Source organism: Rousettus aegyptiacus, unplaced genomic scaffold, assembly GCF_014176215.1.
Source record: "Rousettus aegyptiacus isolate mRouAeg1 unplaced genomic scaffold, mRouAeg1.p scaffold_m13_p_17, whole genome shotgun sequence".
Classification (NCBI taxonomy): Eukaryota; Metazoa; Chordata; class Mammalia; order Chiroptera; family Pteropodidae; genus Rousettus; species Rousettus aegyptiacus.
This window is the reverse complement of record NW_023416292.1, coordinates 18,594,187-18,615,608: the sequence shown is the minus strand read 5'-3', so window position 1 is coordinate 18,615,608 and position 21,422 is coordinate 18,594,187. Positions and strand designations below refer to the sequence as shown.

The window sequence follows — 21,422 nt, the reverse complement described above, 5'->3', positions numbered from 1 at the left end:
AGTTTATTGCCCATGCCTTTTGTCTGACATATTACTCAGGGTCACTCAGGGCTTGGAAAGATATTTTTGATGCTGTAGTAATTACTCTGGAGGTGATGAGATCTGAAGGTTCTGCAGATGTGAACTTTGACGGAAGAATCATTTACTTATGGAAAGCAACGTTGCTAGAAAACGAATACATTTAGAAGTAAATTGCAAATCAAATGACCCCATTTTGACTCCTTGTTAATCAGCAAAATATCCAGAAACTTCTACTGCCAGGATCTTAAAACCATGTAAGTAAGTAAGCATTGGAAAGGCCATTATTTTTTAGTCTTAGCAGAGAGCTAACTTAGGCTCAAGATTCATTTTTGATGTAACTATTTTTACAGGTTTTTTTTTTTTTTTTTTTTTTTTTTTTTTTTTTGACACAGCATGTCAAAATGGCTACCTCAAAATGTAAGGAATGAAGGGAAGAGGAGATAAATTTGAGAATATCCTGGAAGGGGTAATCAAGGAGGCGTATACATTAATTGGATATTATGGGCAGCAAAAGAGAAGGGAGGAGAAAGAATCAAAGGTTAGATCCAGGTTTCTAGCTTAGGTGACTAGGCGATCTTGGTGCCAGCAAATGAGATGGGGACCACAGGAGGAGGAAGAGTGGGCTTCGGGGTGCGGGTGAGAGGCAGTGCGTCTTTAGATACTGATGACTTTGAACGCACTGTGGAACATTCACGTGGAACTCTTTCTCAGGTGTTAGGGAGAGTCTTAAACTGTGAGAGAAGTTTTATAGCTGGAGAAAGGTTTTGAGGGTCATCAGCATTAAGCAATGAGAATGGCTGAAATTACGTTGGGGGAAGATGGGGGAAACGTGGGTTAAAGTAGAGTTCAGGGGATCACTAACATTTTAGGGGTAGATGCAGGAAGAGATAGCCTGGCTAACGGATCTGCAGAAAAACGATCCGAACAGGAGAAGGACTCAGTACAGTAGGAGGTACGCTGAGGAGTGGAGATTGGCCAGGGGGATGGGGCGGGCGCTGCCGTCGGACAGAACACGGAGGGTCAACGTGATGGGGGCCAAAAATCGCTCACAGGGTTCGGTGAGTTTGAGAGGCCACTGAACTCCTATGGAGGAGATTTTCATGAAGTTGGGAAGGGGTCGAGGATTGTTTAGAGGTGGGGCAGGGGAGGACAGTGTTCTATTTTTTTTTTTTTTTTTAAGAAAGTTGATGAGAAGAAGATAAAGGAGCTTAGGCTGAAAACATGGGATCATATCGGGCCAAGAAAGGGCAATTGCGGGGTGTAAGAGATTTGGGCTTATCTGTAGTTGGAAAGGGAGAGCTAGAAATAGAGAAGAGCGACCTGCCCAGCCCGGGACCACGCCGTTAGCCCCTGACGTGCCCCTGTGTCTTCGCAAACGCCATCGCTCTGCTTTGAGGCGTTTTCCACTGACGTTCACCTGAGTGAGCTCTTCAACACAGCATGCTAACAGCCGAAAGAAAGTAGTGATTTTAGCATAGGGCAGCGTCTATACTTAGAAGTATTTCAAAATATTTTCAATGACATTTTCAGTAAGTCGCTCAAGCAAATTGCATGAAAATGTATTCAATGTAGATTGGCTGAGTGAGGAGCTCGGCAAGTCCACTTATCAAAAATCAATGGTGAAAGTCAATAGAGTTGTCGAAAAGCAGCCAGTTTAGAACTTGAGAAAGTGACTAAAGTGGTTTTAAAAAATCGAGAGGCGTTTATTCAAGAAAAACTGCTGAGCCTGTGGGAACGCTCTGGGGGGTGCCGGCCCCCGAGGCCTCTCCCGGCTGCTCCTTGCCGCCGCTGATCGTCACGCGGTTTGACCAGGCCAGCGGGCTGTGACACTGGTGGCTTCGCTGCGGCTGCTGGAAGCGGCTCGTTGATTCGGAGCGAAAGCAGGAAGACCCCGTATCTCCACAACGGTGTTGGAAATGGCGGTGACTTTTGTGGCGTGAGAATGGAAAGGCCAGGACGTGGCCAGGACGTGGCCAGTAGCAGGCGGCCGTAATTCTGGCTGGGGAAGGCACGGCACGGCCAGAGTTTTGGCCAGGAGGCCCAGGAACGACTGGCCTTCTTAAGGTCCTGCGTGTCGCTGGTGGTCTGGGAGGCTGTGCACACACTCAGGAGAGCCCAGGGGTGGCCCTCGCTCCTCACACGTCTGTACTGGACGCGAGGCCTTGCGGGTGTGGCTGGAGATGTGTTTCCAGACTCCTCTCTTCTGAGTGGCTTGGCGTCTTCCTTTTTTATTCTACTGGGTTTCAGGTGCGGTACATGGCTGAAGGCCTGGTTCTCCCACATCCAGGCCTTAGTTTCCCCGAATCTGGCTAGAATCTAGTCACCGAGACTCGACCTCTCTCTGGCCCTGCCGTTTCTTGTCCTGGATGACTGCAGCGCCTCCTGACTGGTCTCTTGCCTGCCGCCCTTGTGCCCGTCCCCCTCGTCTGTGTTGCACACACCAGCCGCGGTCATCCTTTTGAAATTTGTCAGTTCGTTCCTTCTCTTCTTAAAACCCTCTGTTGGCTTCTTGTTTCCTTCAGCCACACTTCTGTTACCCTGGTTTACACGGCTTTATGCGGTCTTGACGTCTGAGTTTGACCCTTCTCACTTTCTTTCCTCCCACACTTGTTCTTCGGCCGTTCTGCAAGGCGGCCTCTCGCGCTTTCGTACTATCGCACGCGCCGTTTTCTCTGGCTGGAACCCTGCTTTGCTGTGATTACCACACATTCTCTCTCTCCTTTCGCATCTTTTCTCAGATGCCACTTTCTCAGTCAATGGTATTAATAATGATAAACAAGTAACAAATAAATGAAATAAATATTATAATCAATATTACAATAATGAATGTATATTTTTTCTTTTATAATGCATCAAAATAATTCAATACTGAGAAACACTAGAAAAACGGAGGTAACATTTCTGGAATTGAATTTGAAAATACGAAAAACATAAAAATTTCAATTTCTCATTCTGATATATGTCTGAATAAGAACAAGTCATCAGATTTGTTTTTCTCTAAAATTTTTTCGCTTCTGTTCTTAAAATTTTCTCACTATTTGAGATGTCACCTTGTCTTTTGAAAATGTGTTAGCCATCACCTGTATTAAAAAAGCTACAAAAATCACAGAGTAGGAAGTAATAGTTTCTTTTCTTTTATAGATCAGGCATTTCATACATTTTCAATACACTTTATTATTAGTTCTGTAATTGACATTTCTGTCAACGCAAGCATCAAAAGTTAGAGCTGGAGGTGGCATAGAAATGTTTTCCTGCGGGGGGATTGGAGTATTCTTTTATTTAATTATTTGCAACAATTTGCCTGTCAGAGCAAAAGTGGAAGTTCAAGTCAATCTGAATTGTCTTGCCTTAGCCTGTAATTTAACTAAAAAGGGATGCAGATTTAAAAGGACTGAAATTGCCCTTAATTTTTGGGGAAAGATCTAAAGTAAAATGAGTTAAGGTATCTTTGCATATTTTTAAAATGCTGTTCAAAAAATGAAGTGTGTTAAAGGGTATTAATTTGGATGCAAGGAATCTGAGGAGAAAGTTAAGTTCATCAGCGCAACATTATAGGGGTTATTTTTAAGTTACCTTGTCAGCATTACATACTCCCGCATGTTCTGAATTGCTCCTGCTTTTGAAATTTGAGGTGCGCTTGGCATTGTTACACCTGAATTTCAAAGTAGCCTTCTGTTCGTTGACCTCATACTTGTACAGTAAGTTCTCGCTAACCATGTCAGCGATAGGTTCTGTGACTTCAAGCGAGACCACATGTAAGGAAACCAGTTTTAACGTAGGCTAACTGATAAGCAAGAGTTAAGTTCCTGCGGCCTCTGAGCAATGTTCCGCCGTTGTTGGGGGCCCTGCTGTGTTTAGGTACTTGTACCATGGGTAGTACGTTACAGGAGGGTGACAGATGACAAGTGCGACATGATTCCCTGTAGGATACATGCCCAGGTAATCGTAAGACTAGGTAAGCTGTACTCTCGGTTGTACCTTTTATGTTTAGTATCATCCGCTTTTTTTGTTTTTGTATTTGGATCGGTTAAAATGCTTTCTAAAAAAAATGTCCCCTTCATTTAAGTGACTGTTGGCTGTGAAATGGTACTTTTTTACTTGTTATAACTAGAGAGCAAAATAGTTTCAAACTTAACTGGAAGTTTATTTTCTTTTAATTTCTTAATTGACAGTCCGATTAGAGGAAGAAATCACAAACAACTTTTCCTATAGAAACCGGTTTGCGAGTGAAGATTCTTTATGTTCAAATGAAAAGAAGGGAAAGGCTATGTAAAGCAAATGAGTTTTTAAAGAAAATATAATGATCATATTGCACTTACATGTGACAAGCACTGGTTAATGAAGTGCTTCTCAAACTTTAAGTGTACACATGTATTACCTAGAGATCTTGTTAAAACGAAGTCTTTCTTTATGTCTGGGATGGGAACTTATCTGCATTTCTAAAAAAAAAAATCTTCCCAGATGGCACTGCTCTTAGCTACACCATACTTTGAGTAGCAAAAATTTAATTACCTATTTATGTTAATTTATTTAATACTAATATCAAGCCTATAAAGATGATGCCATTATTATAGCCATTTTACGAATAAAGAAATATTTTCCAAAGAAGTAATCTTAGCATGCTAGATAATATTTCTTTGCAATCAGATACTTTCTATGTTTATAAAATATGTGTGTATGTAGGGAGGAAAGGACTTTATAATTTTGTTATCGTATTCTTGCATTTTTCTATCATGAACCGCCTGTGAGACAGTGATCGTGGGGTTGGAGGGGCAGCTGGAGAGCAGGCCTCGGGCAGCCTCACGGAGACATCGATCAGCATAGACTGTAATCGTGTACAGTGATCGAGAATCATCGAGGGATTTTGAGCTAGTGTATGGCACGAACAAAGGTTCGAATTAGGGAGACTGAGCTGGCAATAAGCTGTGTAAAATGCAGTGAAGAACCGTGAAGAATCTGCGATACGTACATTTAATTTGAGGAGAGAAAGCCTGAATGAGGATGCTGGTGCTCGAAATGGAAGACGACCGGGTGTGGGGGAAGAATTGACGTGAGGAGGCGAGTGAGTCGTACCTGTGTTCAATCGTGTTATTCAAAGGCTCGGTGCTGGGCTCGCTCACCCTGGAGGAGAGCGTATTGGTACATCAATTAATTTCATTCCTTTAAGAAATATTTGTGTGCCTACCATATTTTAGCACTATTCTTAGTTCTGAGAGTGACAAAAGTTCCTTTAAGGTTCCTTACAGTTCAGGTGGGAATAAACATTTTAAATCATTTCAGTAATTAATACTATCAAACATCACAGTGTGTATTGCATTTGACCCAAATATAATCAAGCACTAAATCTGTGCTTGGATCCTAAGTGCTGTGGGATTGATTTAGAGTGTCGTTTGGGTCCGTGGCCCTTTCTTCTACGGAAACCCCAGGGTGTGTCAAAAGCAGCTGAGTCTAACCACCAGAGGCTCGAATGCGATTGAGTCCCGTGTCAACTGAACACAAGCATTTAATATTAATTTGCTCCTCTGTGTTTTGTATTTCATTTAAAATACAAAATCACGGTGATTAATTCATGAGTACGGTCTGCTAAAGTCTAATCTTATTTCACTTCAATGAAATAGTAATGTTTATATTTAAAATACAGTGTCTCTAAGGAATGAAAATCCATAGCCTTCAACAGAAAGTAAACTACCTTCTTTTGTTTCTAGATTGCATGTCTTTTGCCCTGTTCTCCCCCTAGCCCCCCACAAAAGAAATCCTCCTGTAGTTTTAAAGAGTAATCGAACTTTCCGTTTAACAAAGAATGTATTTATTTTTTGCGGCATTATTTTTGTCTATCTCCTGGAATCTAGTGTCTTTTTTTTTTTTTTTTAAGTGATAAGATCCTTGAATTTGGCAGATCAAAATCCGAGTCTAACATGTTTATTGTGTATGGGAATGATTTCTCTTATGTTTAAATTATAAAATGTATAGTCCAGTTTTTAATATTTATTATGAGCATACCCTAATTTAAATGAAATCTATTGTTCTTTTGGAAAATATAGTATTGGGCATTTAAAAAATTCTTTCATCTTTAATATTTTGATGCAAATAAAAATGAATAGTTTTTCTGAGATGGTCCCGGAGTTGGCAGACTATGGCCTGTTGACCAAATCTGGCCCACAACCTGTGCTTTTGTCTGGCTTCTGAGCTAAGAATGGTTTTTATATTTTTAAAGGGTTGTGATAATAATAGTCTCTACCCCTAAGAAAAATATCAAGGAAAGAAGAGGATATGTGACAGAGCCAGTTATTCACTATTCGGTTCTTCATGGAAAAGTGGCCAACCCTGATAGTCACGGCAGATTTGCGAATAGCTTTAAGCGAGTTTTCTGAATTCCTAAAACTCTGTGGAGTGTACTGTCACTACTGAACTTTCTGATAGTTGATGTCACTTTTTGTTTGTTATGTTTTGTTACATAATAAATGCCCGTTGTCTTATCCAGAATAAACTGTTCTTATAAAACCTTTTAATGTGAATAGTGTCTTTTAGTAAAATTTTATTGTATTTCTAATGGGAAGTGTCTAAAAAATAAAGATTTTTCTGCGTTTTGAAATGACCTTAAGTGGAGCAACTCAAATTTCATTAGTTGACTTTGTACTTAATAGAAAATATATTTGAAAGGAAATATGAGAAGGAGCAAGAGAAAAAGAAAAGCGAGCTGGAGTCCGCGCTGCCCCACGTCGGCCTGGGGCAGGCGCCGCTCCTCTCAGCGCTGGCTGTGCGACCGTTCGATTTGGCAAGACCCCAACGTGTATTTAATTCAAACTGTCCATGGATCATCTAACAGAAAAAGAACGTCTTAAGATCACAAAAATATATCTTTTAAATATTTGCATATACGCTCTTTCAGGTAGTTTTAACTTCTTAGTAAGTATAAGACTGTGAATATGGTAGATGTGAGCTGTAAATTTTATACTGTATGCATTTAGAAAAGAGTTAAGTAAGTGTTGATTTTAAAATGCTTTGATTTGGTTAGGCTTGTATAGGTTTGGTTTTTCTCGGTCTTTTTTTCTCTTGGTGTTTTTGTTTTTGTGCTGGTGTCAAATTCGGTTTATTTAGTACTTTGTAGGTATACTGTTCACAATATCGGAATCATTATTAATGTGATGATACACTATCAACAATTAAGTGGTCATGTTTCCCTTTTAGTTCTAATTTGTTAAAAATGTTCATTTCAGGAGTTATAAATTAATTTTGAATTAACCACTACCCCCACAGAAAGTTAGCCCTAGTTCTTTCTTAATTAGTGCGATTTTCATGTCATTCTACTGTGCCCGCAGCTGTCTGTCATCGTTTTTCTAACTGCAGTGTGATAAATGCTCCACGTTTCCCACCCTAGCCCTCCAAATTCTCCTGAATGCCAGACAACGTGATGCTTCTTTGCCTGGCTTCATGTCTCAAACTTCTTGAAAGGTAGAAATTAAAATTAATTTATAATTTATCTTAGAGACATTGTCACAATGCTGCCTTTGTGATTTCCCTATCAGCACTCTCTGAAAATATTATCGAATAAGAAGAAGGTTGGATAGGAAAGAATATTAGAAGATAAGAGGGAGGTTGAATTCAACAAAAGTGTTTATGCAAACTGTTGGGTTAGCACCAAGGCTAGCGCTGCATCAAGTTCGGATGAAAACTTGAGCTCTTACTCATGTTTCTTATCAATATTATTCAGAATTTACATTTTATACCAAGATGTTTTTATTTGAAATCCTTAAACTTTAACTAAAAAGGGATTTCCTCCCTCTTCATTAAAACCGCTTTCTCCTACTTAATTTAGAATAATTGGGAATTAGGAGAACATCTTTGATACCTAAAGTTGGTACAAAATTTCATTCTTGTTATTACTTTTTTGAGGAAAATAATTGTGACCTGAGGATTTTTTGTTTTGTTTTATTGAAATATGTTTCAGGTATATAGAAATCTTACATATTTACATGCAAAGAAATTATATTGTAAATAAAGTTATAAATCGATACCTTTTTGAAAGTTTAATTTAATTCTATAAATGTCTTTGTCGATAGTAGGGCTGACCTTTAAATGATGGATCAATGACTTTTGTCCTTGAAGGGTCAGTGACTCACGTCTTTATAGAAATTTGACTTGATTTTATTTGTCTTTTTATTAATATTTTTCTGTTTAATTTTATTTTCCTAAGTGGTTCAGTGAAGCATGTGTTAGAAAAATTGTCTAGATCCAGCGTGCAAAGAAGATAAGAATTTTTATTCACAATGATATGCTGTCGATAGCTTTTTAAGTGGTAGCCTAACGAAGAGAGGAGATTGATTAGAAACAAGCTAGACTTCTTACAATAACTATTATTGTTGACAAATGATGAACCAAATGTAATAGAAAAACCCCCAAGTGGATTTTCTCTGACATAAACTTATAATAATAACATGTTCTGTTTTTTCCAAGCAAATAATGTTGATATGTTTGTCATTTCAAATTTTCCTAGTATGTGAATCGAATAAAATGGTTTTTGACTGAGAAAATCATTTACTTAATCGAATCGTTAGGATGTGTAGATAAATTAACAGAACCCCTGAAAAACTGTCAGTGTAAAGCCAGTTAAAGATTTATGATTTGAGATGATAAGCAGCTTTGCACTACTTAGAAAACAAACACACAAAAACATTCGGGGTTTTCTTTTTCTTCTTGTTTAAAAATTTTAAATAAATATAAAATGGACCCCCACTGCCCACAAATTCTCATTCTTAGGAGAAATATATACCTCTTCCAAAAGGAACATTGAGTGTACCCTGTTTGGCAACTTGCTTTTCTCATTTAATTTTTTGTTACGAACACTACATTAAACTATTTCTCACTATTTTTAATTGAGTAGTATTCTGTCGCACGGATAGAGCATAATTTAATTTTCTGTTTCTCCTTGAAGGTGCTAAGAGCAGTTTTCATTTTTCTTTTTTGCTATTACGAATATTACAAAGAATAGTCTTCTTTGTACATATGCTGTGAAGCACACACACAGATTTCCAGAAATTGCACTGCCGTGGTGTGCACGGTCTGGTTTTGGATGGATGCATTAAATAGTTCCCTAGAAAGACTGCAGGTTTATGTCTGTTTCTGTAACATGTCTGGGCACCCATTCCCTAGGACCTTCACCAACAGCAGATTTTATCAGTCTTTTAAATATTTACCATTCAGAATGGTGATAAATAGCATCTTATTTTATTTACAGTTCCCTGATTACAGGTGATCAAGCTAGTACATTTTAATTTTATAAGTGCCTATATGATTTCTAAACCTCATATATGCTACTCTTCCTGTCAGAGGTTTAATATTTCACAATATTTACAGTCAGATTCTAAAACTCTCATTTGGTTTGTGTATCTGCCTGCATGTGAGTCGAAAGGAAAGTCGGAACGACAGCATTGCGTTAGCTGTGATGTGGGAAGAGTCAGGAAAGAAGGTTCCGAATCCTCTCCACTCAAAGCCACACCTTTGGGGTTTTATCCACTAAGAAGTGTGGATTGTTTGGGGATACCAGTACACCGCGGCTGTGAGAGGGGACTTCGCCTTCCGCTGGGACGCGCTCCTTCCCTCCCAGTGTTTCCTGAGTGCCTGCTCTGTCGCTCTCAGTATGTGCGAGTGTGTCGTGTGTCGTTCCCTCAGAGGATGTGTTGACAATTCACTGTATGCACTGAAAATATTCATGGCAATGGGCTGCAGCATGCGGCCGGTACCGGAACAGAAACTCCTCATAGGCAGGAAGCATGTCTGTTTCTCTTTTTTTAAGATCGGTCATGTACGGAGTGCCTAGCAAATATTTGAATGAGTGAATAGTTGATTAATTGATTTTTGGTTCATTTTACTTGAACCAAGTAATATCTTGGTTCAAGTTATATCTTTAACTTCTGAAGTTGTATCTTTAACTCCAGAAGTTATATCTTTAACTTCTGCCTCAATTCATTTTTCGTAAATGGATGGGGTGGACATAGATAAGATACACATGTATGACTAGTGGTATGGACTTCATGTCTCTGATTTCTTAAATCATCGGTTTATTAACACACGAAGAGGACGAATCATTCTAATATCAGCGACCACTTCTTGACCGTCTGTACAAAGCAGGTAGCGCTCCCCGCCCCTCAGACGGGCCTTTCTCAGGGCCATCGCATGTGTTACGTTGTCCCCTGTCTGGAAGGTGACTTCCGTTAGCCTCCTTTTCCTCGTCATTTAGACCTCAGTTCAAGGCTCAAGTGTCACCTTTTCAGATCTTCTTGTCTTCCTTGACCACTTCTGGCTAAAGCGAGCCCTGACTCCTCTTTACATTTTTCTTGCTAGCCTTCCGTCACACACTGAAGCATCGTTGGCCTCCCAGCCATCTTGCTCTAATGGTGCTTTGAACACACCGCTATAATAATTCTTAAAATAATTTATTTATAAATACGGTCTTTTAAAAAATGCATTTCTCTCACCTTCTAGAGTGTGAGTTCTAGAGGGGCAGATGGTACTTTTATTCTTTGAGTTCCCATTGCCTAATATGTGGCACGTGTTAAGTAAATATTTGTTTAATGAATGGAAATCTCTTTGAAATGTTAGATTCATAGAAGAGCAACATTTTGTGTTTGAAAAATCTGTTAATGGAAGTTGTAATAGGTGATACAGGGGTGACTAAGTGTTCAGAAAAGAGTTAGCGTGCCAGGCTTCTGGCTGATACCTTTACAAAAGTGCTCTTGCGAGGTCGGCCTTGGCTGGTATCGGAAAACTTAGATTTTAGAGGGATTCCCACCATTTCCTAACTGAGAAGATGATTCGTCGTGCCTCAACTGTTTGTACTAACAATATGGTTTATGCTGAATTCCTGCTTCCCTTCTGGAGTCTGGAATTTTGGAACACGCTAGGCAGAGGGGACTTAGGTGACCAGTCCCAACAGAAACCGCAGACGCTGAATCTCCAATGAGCTTCCTTGGTAGACAGCACTTCACATGTGCTGTGGAGGAATTAAGTGTGTCCTCTGTGACTCTCATTGGGAAAGGACTCTTGGCGGTTGGCCCCGGTTCCCTCACCTCAGGTGCCTTTTTCCTTTGCTGATTTTGCTTTGTATCCACTCACCGTAATAAATCATAAGTGTAAGTTCGCAGCATATAATTGCTGAGTCCTGTGAGTCTTGCTAGCAAATCACTGAACCTGGGGGTGATTTTGAAGACCTTTGACATAATAAGAGGGGTAAATTTTCTCCACTTCTCATTCAGGGAGAGGTGACAGTTAACAAATAAACAAGAAAAATATCAAGAAATAATAATAATACCATTCATATAATTGACGTTGATTGACTGTTCTGGGTAGCTACTTTGGACTGGGTGTTCTGAAAAAAATTCCTCTGAGGTGATGGCATTTAAACTAAGATCTGAGAGAGAAGAGGAAGCCAGTCATTGGGAGTCGGGGAAAGAGCATCTCAGAGGAAACAGTGCAGAGCGTCAGGGGTGAAACCGTGCTTGGTGTGTTTGAGGAAGAGAAAGGAGGAGGAAAGATGACCAAAGGGCAGGCGACAAGCAAGAGAGTGGTCCAAGGCAGATGTAGACAGGAAGCCAGGTGACACCATGTAAGACTTGATTCATGGTGTTAAAACACCATGCCAACCGAATGGAGTTCAGTGGACTGGCATTAGAAGCAAGGAGACCATTTGGGAGACTCTTATAGTAATCGCTGCCAAAATGCTGGAGGCTTGGACTAGGCTTGTAGGTCAGAGAGGGGGAAATGTAGATAGGTTTGAGATGCATTTTGGTGAAGGAGTCTACAGTCTTGGGTAATTAAACGTAGGTGACAAGGGTAAACAGTTTCAAGAATAATGTGTAGATTTTCGGTTTAAACAAGTGGATAGTGCTGTCATTTATAAAAATGGACGGTGGGGGGAGATCAGGCAAATACAGTTATTGGAAGAAAATTAAGAGATTCGTTTTGAGATCTTATTAGATACGCAGATGGAAGTGTCATCTAGGCAATTGATATATAGTTTCTGAAAATACCGAGTTTGTATTTACCAAACAGTAATTGAGTGCTACCAGTTGCCAAGTACTTTGTTACGGTGAAGAATGCAATGACTGGTACAGTCTCTCTGTCTCTTTCTGAAGCCAGCGACTTGGTCCTAGAAGGAAGGCAGGCGAGTGTTCAGGGACCTACAGAGAGATGTGTTATCACAGGGCCATGCAGAGAACACTTAGCAGGCTCATCACAATGGCACTTAGACTCCTAAATTTTGAGTTTTTCTCAAAATCCATTATTTTTTGTTGCTTTCACAATTATACTTTTACTGCCACTTTTGATTTTTAAAGTCCTTATGTGCAAGAGCCAGTCTTAAAGACTAACCTAAATCTGTTCTGGCACTTTCTCCTTCCCCACGTTGTGTTTTACGCTTGGCAATCTCTTTATCAGTCAGTATGCGTTCCCTAAATAGAACCCGTTTCCTTCAGAGTTTGCATTCTCCCCCGCTCCCACCTCCCTCATTTAGGAAACGTTTATCCATCTCTGTTTCTGCCTCCCTCCTCTTCCTCTGTACACATGTACACACACATTCACATATGTGCACACATCCGTGTTATATATACATATACTACATACAGATGGATGGGTGGTTACCTGTCTTTATCATGCCTAGTTCTCTAATTTTTTTTAGTAACTCAACTTGGTTCATGGTAAGAAGTATAGACTCTCAGGAGGGAAATGTAAAAAATTCGAATGCAGACGGGAACCCATTGTCACTGTTATTTCCTGGCTGCCTGGTTTCTTGTGGCTGCTTCAGCTAGTTTTGTGGGCATTTCCCCTTCCTTTTCATCTTTTTGAGAGTATTTTCCCTTTCAGAAGAGGGTGATCCGCCCTGCCAGAGAGGACTCGAGTGTGTTGTGTACCACGTGGTCGATAGGAGTGGGCTTCCTTTCTGCCCAGTGGCTGAACTTGAGCTCCCCTGATGGACTCTTTCTCCTGCTTTTCCCTTTAATTGATTGGCAACCTTTAAAAAAGTCTTTGATGTGTTTTAAAATAATCCTTTAACATAGCTTTTTATATATAACAGGTCCTTGAATTATGTCCATTTATTCAACATTGTTTCATTTAACGATGAGACACTGTAGGAACTTAACTCTTGTTTATATCAATTAGTTTATGGAAAATTGATTTTGTTATACTTCATTTCACTTAAAGTCACAGAACCTATTGATAATTTACTGTATATTCTTTCTTATAATCTACCAGACAGTTCTTTCCTCATTTACCATCCCTCAATTTATTTTGCAAGTCATAGATAATGCATTCAAATGGACATGCTCAAATTTTTAAAATTTTATGACAATAGTAACTTCTCTAAATGTTTCAAGTTGTATACATTAAATATCTATAGCTTTTTATACATCACTATAGCTTTTTATATGTCAATCATAACTCAATAAAGACCTTGAAAAAAAGGGAAAATGGGCAGAAAATTGAAATGCATTTCCAAATAGCTGAAATGCAAAATGTAAATAAATTCTAAATGCCATTAATATCCCCCCCAAAAACATAAAAAGCAACAAACACACACAAAAGAGTATACTAACCTTGCAGTTAAGAGAGCAGTTGCTTAATGTTGTTAATTGTCCTTCTGGTGAGGAGTCTTGGCTGCCCTAGTTCTCTTGAGGATGGCTGACAGGTTTCAGTGATGCATTTTTATTAATCACTTATGCTTAGCAACTACAGGGATTATTAATTAGAAACCTGTAATTAGATTCGGAATGACAGTGATGATGATTTAGTTGGAAAGAAGTCATGCGATGTGTGGTCTCCTCTACCTTGAATCTTCTCTCTGTAATAAATCATCTTGCTTTTGTCAGTGGGAAATGTTATAATTTTTCAGAAATTAAGGACGATCTTTTGTTCAACTTTAGTAATTTACATTTGTATATCAACTTCCATATAGAACAAGTATATTATGACAGTCATGTGAGAAATGAGAGGTTATATATATTCAAGGTCATATAAATGTGGTTATAGTTTTTGGCTTTCCAAAATGATATTATATATTACTAACCAAAATAAATTACTTTTCTACGATTTTAGTTTGACGGGTATCATACAAACCTCTGTTCTGCACAATTAATAAAGTTTTGCACAATTAATAAGAATTTCGGGGTTTTTTGCTCCCCAGTGTGTTTAGAAGAGAGTTTATAGCAAGCTGTGATTCCCTGCATTTTTTTCAGCAATCATTTATTACTTATTTAAAAAGGATAAAATTAAGGGGAAAATTTCTGAAAACCCTCAGTCACATTTTATCTGTGCTTACTTTTCAGCTGTTTATTTTTGAGTAATCCTTCAGTTGAAGAGAGATTTTTTTTTGATTAATTAATTTTTTTATAGCGACATTGGTTAACGAAATCCGGTAAGTTTCAGCTGTACATTTTAACAGTAAGGCATATATATATTTACATTGCGTTCACCTCCCATAGTTAGATTTCTTTCTGTCACCACGTATTTGACCCCTTTTACTCCGAAAAGAGATATTTATGACCAGCCCATTTGCTCCTAATTTTGTGATTTATATTTAACTTTATTTGAAAAAGCATCATGTGTATATTTTTTCCTTTTATAATGTCTGTTGATACAAGTTCTGAAAATTTTCCTTTATGAATAGGATGAAAGAGTTGCTAGTAGAAACACAATTTTTTTTTTTTTGCCCAAAGTGGGGAGTGGCCAAAGTTACAAGAGCGCCCTTAAATTATTTTGATTGAAGTGTCTTGCGTATTTATTTGATTTGATCTAAAAATGTGCGGCTCTTTACCTTGCGTTGGTCTTGCGCAGGTGTGTTCTGGTCTCTGCATATTGCAGTCAGTGGATAATAAGAAAAATAAACGTGTAATGCTCTAGCTTCTACCCCAGTGCTCTCCATCATAGGCACTCATATTTATGGAATGAAAACAGCGTTTAATAGCTAACATTTATATAACGCCTGCCTTTCGCCAGGCACTGTAATATGTGTTTGCATATAGTAACTTGCTTAATGCCTACGACTACTCTATAAGGTAGATACTATTATTATTTCCATTTTAGAAATAGGCACCTGAAGCACAGAGAAGTTAAGTAGCTTGACCTGGCTCACAGGGGGTAAGTGGTAGAACTAGGTTTCAAATCCAGGCCGTTTGGCTCCAGGATCCATTATGACATGAAGGACCGAATGAACCGGATTCCTGTTTACCTCTGTCTGCACACAGACGCCCGTGTCCTAGAGGTCACCGACGTTTACTCACGGCACACACTTTCTGTAGTTGTAATGGATTTACCTCTCTCCCTTTTCCTCTCTCCTCCCCTCCAGTTATTCATTCAGACAACTTTTAACACTTCTGCGGCCAAGTACTGATCTAGACACTTGAGATATAGAAATAAAGTTAGTCCTCGCAGCCAAGAAACCGAAAGTCTGATGGGAGAAGATGTACAGGACAACAGACGGTGTAGTCTGGCGCTATGGTCAATACGCCCAGGGGGCAGCACTTAGCCCAGCCAGAAGAGGGGGACCCCTACCCGGGTTTCCATGGAAAAGTGGGATTTAGCCAAGGACGGGAGTCCCAGCCTTCTCTCATTTGTCCTCTTTTTGACCCTGCGTGGGGTGGGCTTCCGTCGCTTTGTCAGGACCTCCAGGGTTACTCTTCTGCGCATCAGCACGGCTCGCTATTCCTTCTCTTTTCTTCTTCGTCATGTCCTACTTGCCAGCGTCCTCATTATGTTTTTTACTGCACTTGTTCTCATGCCTTTTTCATTCTTATTTCTTTGTTAGCCTACTTTTTTCCTCCTGTCTAGAAGCTCGGTCTTATCTGATATAGTAGGCGCTTTCCTTCAGCCCCCTGCTCTCCTGTCTAGCAGGTTAGCCGGAAAGTACTTACCACACTCAGGGTCAGTAGTTTCTGCAGCAAGGGAGTCAGAAGTCTGGCTCGGCCTCGTGGTGCCACTGGGATACCAATTTCATGGCTCCCGAGCATCAGGAGGAACACACCCCGAAGCCTCTCCGTTAAATCCGTTGCTCCCAATTTTGGGTGTCTTGGGCGTGTTGCTTTAAATGTGTCTGGCTTTTCCATTCTTGGCTCTGGCTCCCAGCATTTACTAGATGTTGGCGTTTGGCACAGACTGGTATCTGCTGAATCCCAAGCACAGCCTCCTTTAGAAACATGGCAGGAGGAGCTATAAGGAAAGGTAGTACTTGACTCTGGTTTCCACCTGAGATTGAATCCCGTCTCTTCATCACTTACGAGCAGCGTAGCCTTGGGCAAGTTATTTAACCTCTCTGTGCCTCTGTTTTCTCTTCTTTAAAGTGGGCAAACGAGTAATGACTACCTCATTAGGTCGTTTAGAGGACAAAGTGAGATAAAAACCTGTAAAACTTAGAATAGTGCCTGGACACTTCTAAGAAGACACACAAATGGCCAACAGATATATGAAAAGATGCTGAACTTCACTAGCTATTAGAGAAATATAAATCAGAACCACAATGAGATACCATCTCACACCAATTAGAATGGCTGTCATCAACAAGACAAGTAATAACAAGTGTTGGAGAGGTTGTGGGGGAAAAAGGAACCCTCATGCACTGCTGGTGGAGTGTAAATTGGTGTAGTCGCTATGGAAAACAGTGTGGAGGGTCCTCCAAAAATTAAGAATAGAATTACAATATAACCAGCAATCCTTTTGGGTAAACTGTAGAGTTGCTTGTGTGAGGTATTTCTGAAGCAGCCATGTTAGAGTCTGCCCTCTTAACCTTAGTCCCAGTTTCTAGAATTATGTTCACCTTTTGAGTAAAATGTCCCTCCTAATTCTCGTTTATCTGATATTATCCTAAAAATGTTGAAGCGTTTTTCTGTGTGCGTGCATAGGTGTGGGTTATATCTTACAATATATGATAAGATCTTTTTATGTGGATATGACCAAATCTTTTAACCCCGCCACATAAACCATTTTCTCTTACATCAGTGTTTTCGGTGTTGGGCATGTCCACCTGTGTGCATTGATTTATGCTTGGACCATTTTGGTTATAGTTGGCTGAGTAATGCTGTTCTTAGCGCAGGTGGCGGTGGGATTCACTCAGTGCCGGCCCCTGTGACCGCACTGGGAAACTTGGTACTCGCTGTCAGCCAGACGGGTTTCTGTCTAGCTTATTTCATCATTCACACGACATTTCTCTGGACTTTTCTTTGTTGTCTTGTCTCAAAGGTCTTGTTATAATGTAGATAAATTGTGCCCATTACATTTACTTTCTCTACCAACTCTATTACCACTTAAAAGATTTATCGAACTTAGAATTACTCATTTTCCCGCTGATTGTATTCAACCCATCTTATTCTTTCTAAAACTATTACTTTCTGTACATTTTCAGATGTTTTGTAAAGTTGCCATTTTAAAAGGCCAAGTCAAAAATATTTTGTACCTATGAATGTATTTTTAAAACCTTTAAATTTTTTTTTACATTTTAGGTTATTGGTTTGTTTATATTATAATATCTGTATTTCTCAGTTTTATATATTGATATGTATCTGACCCAGGTTTTAGTATTTGTTGGTCTCACTAACAATATTAATACTTGAGAATATTAATCTGCTGAGTAGAGCATTATATAGGAATTTCTGATTTTGTTACTATTAGCTTTTACATTTTGCTCTTTGGAAAACTATTTATTTGTAGATGTTTTCATACTATGTAAAGTGTGGATAAGTATTTTCATAAAAAGTTTATGCTTTGAAAATATGTATTTGGGCACTAAAGATATATAAGTGAAGTTTTTACTGTTATGTTTGCAGTGGGTGTAATATAAGCATAAGTATTATTTGTTTTTTTAGACACATAGTCATGTTTCTTATTTTATAATATATAAATATGTAACATAATATATAAAATGATGTGTTTTTTTTTGTTTTTTGTGTTTCTTCTGTAGAGAGTGATAACGAACTCTCGAGTGGAACAGGAGACGTGTCTAAGGATTGTCCTGAGAAGATCCTGTATTCTTGGGGAGAATTGCTAGGAAGATGGTAAAAATTTATTTTTCTTTTTGAAAATTTTATATTACATAATCGATGTATTAAGTTTTATATTCACAGTTTTGTTGTATTAATTAAAATGAAAATATATGTTTATGTATCTTAATATTTCAATGTATTTTAAAAACATAAAAGTTTAAAAAATATCATTCGTAAATGCTCTGTGTTTGGCCAAGTCTTCCACCCGCTGTGGTCTTGTTCAGCCTACTTTTGGAAGCTACATTTGCCTTATTATCCAATTCCGAATATCCTTGGAAATGGGTGAGGCTAATAAGTATATACGTTGCTCCCCCAGCAAAGCGTGTAGGTTTTGTAGGAAAGGGCTGGGTCCTTCCTTTAGGGAGCTTTTTGGGAACAGTCAAGGTGTGACTGGCCTGTGGTCCACTTTCAGCCTCAGCATCCCCCACCCCCCACCTGCCATACACACACCATTAAGCACCTTAACTTCCTTTTGTCTCGGGGGATTTAGATGGTTCTTTTTATTCCTTAAAATGCTGCCTAGAAGTATTTAGTTAACACATCCATTATGAGTAAGTTCGTAGGACTATTTAAAAAAGAAAATGAGAGGAAGGAAAAAAACCCCTTTCCTTCATGGCGAAATAACATGGCTCACCCGTGAAGAAGACAGGATCAAGAAAAATTAAGACATCACAGGGCTTAGGCTCTGTGGTTTCACGCCCCTCCCCTCACGCTTCTCTTGACCAAGCTTACACTCTTAGATAAACTCACTGATAGACTTCCCGTAACTGCGGCAGCTCGGCAGTGGTGAAGGCAGTCTGACTGTTTCGTTTTCTTGTCTTTTGTTTCCAGGCACAGTAACCTTGGCGCACGGCCGAAGGGGCTCTCCACCCTGGTGAAGAGCGGAGTCCCTGAGGCTCTGAGGGCAGAGGTGTGGCAGCTGTTAGCAGGCTGCCATGACAACCAGGCCTTGCTGGATAGATACCGCATTCTTATCACAAAGGTAGGGAGGGAGCTCTGTTCTCTTGCTCGTCATGGGACGGCGTTTTGAATAATTCCTGTTTTCATGGCGCCAGTAGGTCCTGAGTGCTTCGACTCTGTTTGGAAGCTGTATTGGTGTGGTGCGGTGACCGGCTCTGCCTTTTGTCCTGATCACTTGTTGGACAGTGGCAAGCTGTGCTCCATGGTCATCTGTGAGGACTTAATCCTCGGCTTTCAGTTTTTCATGATAGTGACTTTATAATAACTCTTTACCAAATCGGAATATCCTTATGTTTCAAGTGTTGTAAATTTCTTTTTTCTTGTATGAGCTTTATACAGTTGTACTTGAATGCAGTATACTTTTAAGATCGAATTAACTTCAGAGGAAATTAAAAGGTTTTTGTGCTAACGTAACCTTGAACTTAAATGATGTTGCCTGGACCCTTATTCTGTCCGGAGCTCCTGGTTCCAATATAGATTCCTTTGCTTACGTCCAAAAAGAAAACAAAGAACAAAAACCGAAAACCACCTGATTTTAGAGCGAAGGTAAAAGCAATCCCAATCCTAGACTTCTCAGGTCTCATCTCCTAATTTCTTAATCTACTCTAAATCATAGATTTTAATAATGATACTTTGTTTTTAAAAATCTTAATTCATAATTGTGATTTTTCGATAACTCTGTTTGGTAGGATATATCAACTTTTAAAATTTCTTAGCCACTCTAATTCCTTCTCCCCTTCCTTCCTTCTCTGTCTCCCTCCTTTCCACAAATATTTTCTGAGTGCCTAGTGTATTCTGTCACTGCTAAATTCAGATTTTTCTCTTTATCATTTTTTTATGAATAGCATTTTCTACAGTGGGATGTGCACGGTGACCCATTGATGTGGGCTTGGGGGGATGTCTAAAGTTTCACTCTTATTTTTAAAATTACAAACACAAAAGAATTGAACTACGCTGACATTTGCCGTGTGGCGATACTGAGACCTTGCTAGGTCCGTGGGTCCCACTTGCTCCACACGGTTCACGGGTGACCTGGGGGAAGAAGGGATTTGCATGCCTCGGAGTGGAATGACAGTGGTGCTCACACTCGTGTGTTCTCTGTAAGGCTATTACAGGTTTTGTGGTTTCATGTGCTAGATTATGTGGATTTATAGGTTATCTGGTTTTAAGTTAACCTTATGTCATAGGATAGACAAGTGGTTTAAAAAGATTGCTGTCCCAGGATATTACATATTAAAATATTTTTAAAAATCACAGTTATCTGGGCCTTCAAGTAAGGATGAATGTTATGATCACGGATGACTGAGTAACAACTTTTGGGAATAAACTTGTCATAGAGAAGGACATTTGAAACATTTGGCAATTTAAACATTACTGTGTGATTTTGATGACAAGATACATGTGTTATCAAAAAAAACTCTTAACATCTTACTTGAAAACCTGGAATCAAGAATTTCAGATATGTTTAACACTCGTGTAAATAGTTGCAGATAATTTGGGGACTGATTGTCTCTGAGCAAAAATGTTCAGAGACCATAACTCTGGGTGCCAGATCGTTTTTTTTCATATAAATAAGACTATATTTTAAATGGCTGCTTATGGGACAACAACTACTGTCATGTCCCTTTCTCCACTAAAAGACTTGAATTCATACCTTTTAAAGATTTCGAACTTTGGGGGAAAAATAAAGAGTAGCTTCTCACAACATTATTTACGAACTCCTAACAGTACCGTATACGCTCACGTGTGTGATAAAAGCTTTCCCATGTGTGCCAAGTGTCATGTAAGGGAGTGCGGAGGACCACAAGCTAGTGAGCAGCAGAGTGTAGAATCTGAACCCGATGGGTTCCCTTTGTGGCGAGCGCCCGCATCCCTTGGATTTGAGTTTCACCCTCCCGTGAAGTTATCCCAGCTTTCTTAGCCTCATTCTCATCGTTTGCAAAGCAGTATTCCCTGCTGGGATCGTTTGGGGAATTAAATAAAATGATAACGTGCTTGGCACATAAGTATTCCAGATTAGCTTCTGCTGTTTTTACCAATATGATATTACATCACGAACATGATAATATCAATAATAGATATTGGCGTCAGTGTATGTTACTACTTTAATATATGTGTATATTTCTACTTTAATAATTTTTTCGCAAGAGCACATGATGTGAATAACTGCTGAAGGAAGTGAGAAGGAATCTTTTTAGATACACCAAGTGTCAGATTTGTCTTTTTCTGTTTTTTGTTTTTTTTTTTTCCTGGCTGGTGAATATCATGAAATATTTGAATCTTAACACTTGACTTTGAAGCGATTATACGAGTTTTTATTTTAGTGATTATGTGTATTTAAGTATATCAAAGTCAAATGATATTCTCTAAAAACCACTCCTAATGACTGATATAATCAAGATCTCACGGCAGGCAGGT

General features: G+C 39.1%; 1 protein-coding gene across 8 annotated transcripts in view; it reads left to right on the top strand.

Moving 5' to 3' along the window:
* RABGAP1L (RAB GTPase activating protein 1 like) overlaps positions 1-21,422 on the top strand; it is a 376,617-nt gene that overhangs the window by 73,597 nt on the left and 281,598 nt on the right. For all 8 annotated transcript variants that reach the window (XM_036234594.1, XM_036234592.1, XM_036234593.1 and 5 more), the window contains 2 exons: positions 17,963-18,056; positions 18,876-19,026. In XM_036234594.1, the coding sequence (XP_036090487.1) occupies positions 17,963-18,056; positions 18,876-19,026 (245 nt within the window). The remainder of the gene's footprint in view (positions 1-17,962; positions 18,057-18,875; positions 19,027-21,422) is intronic.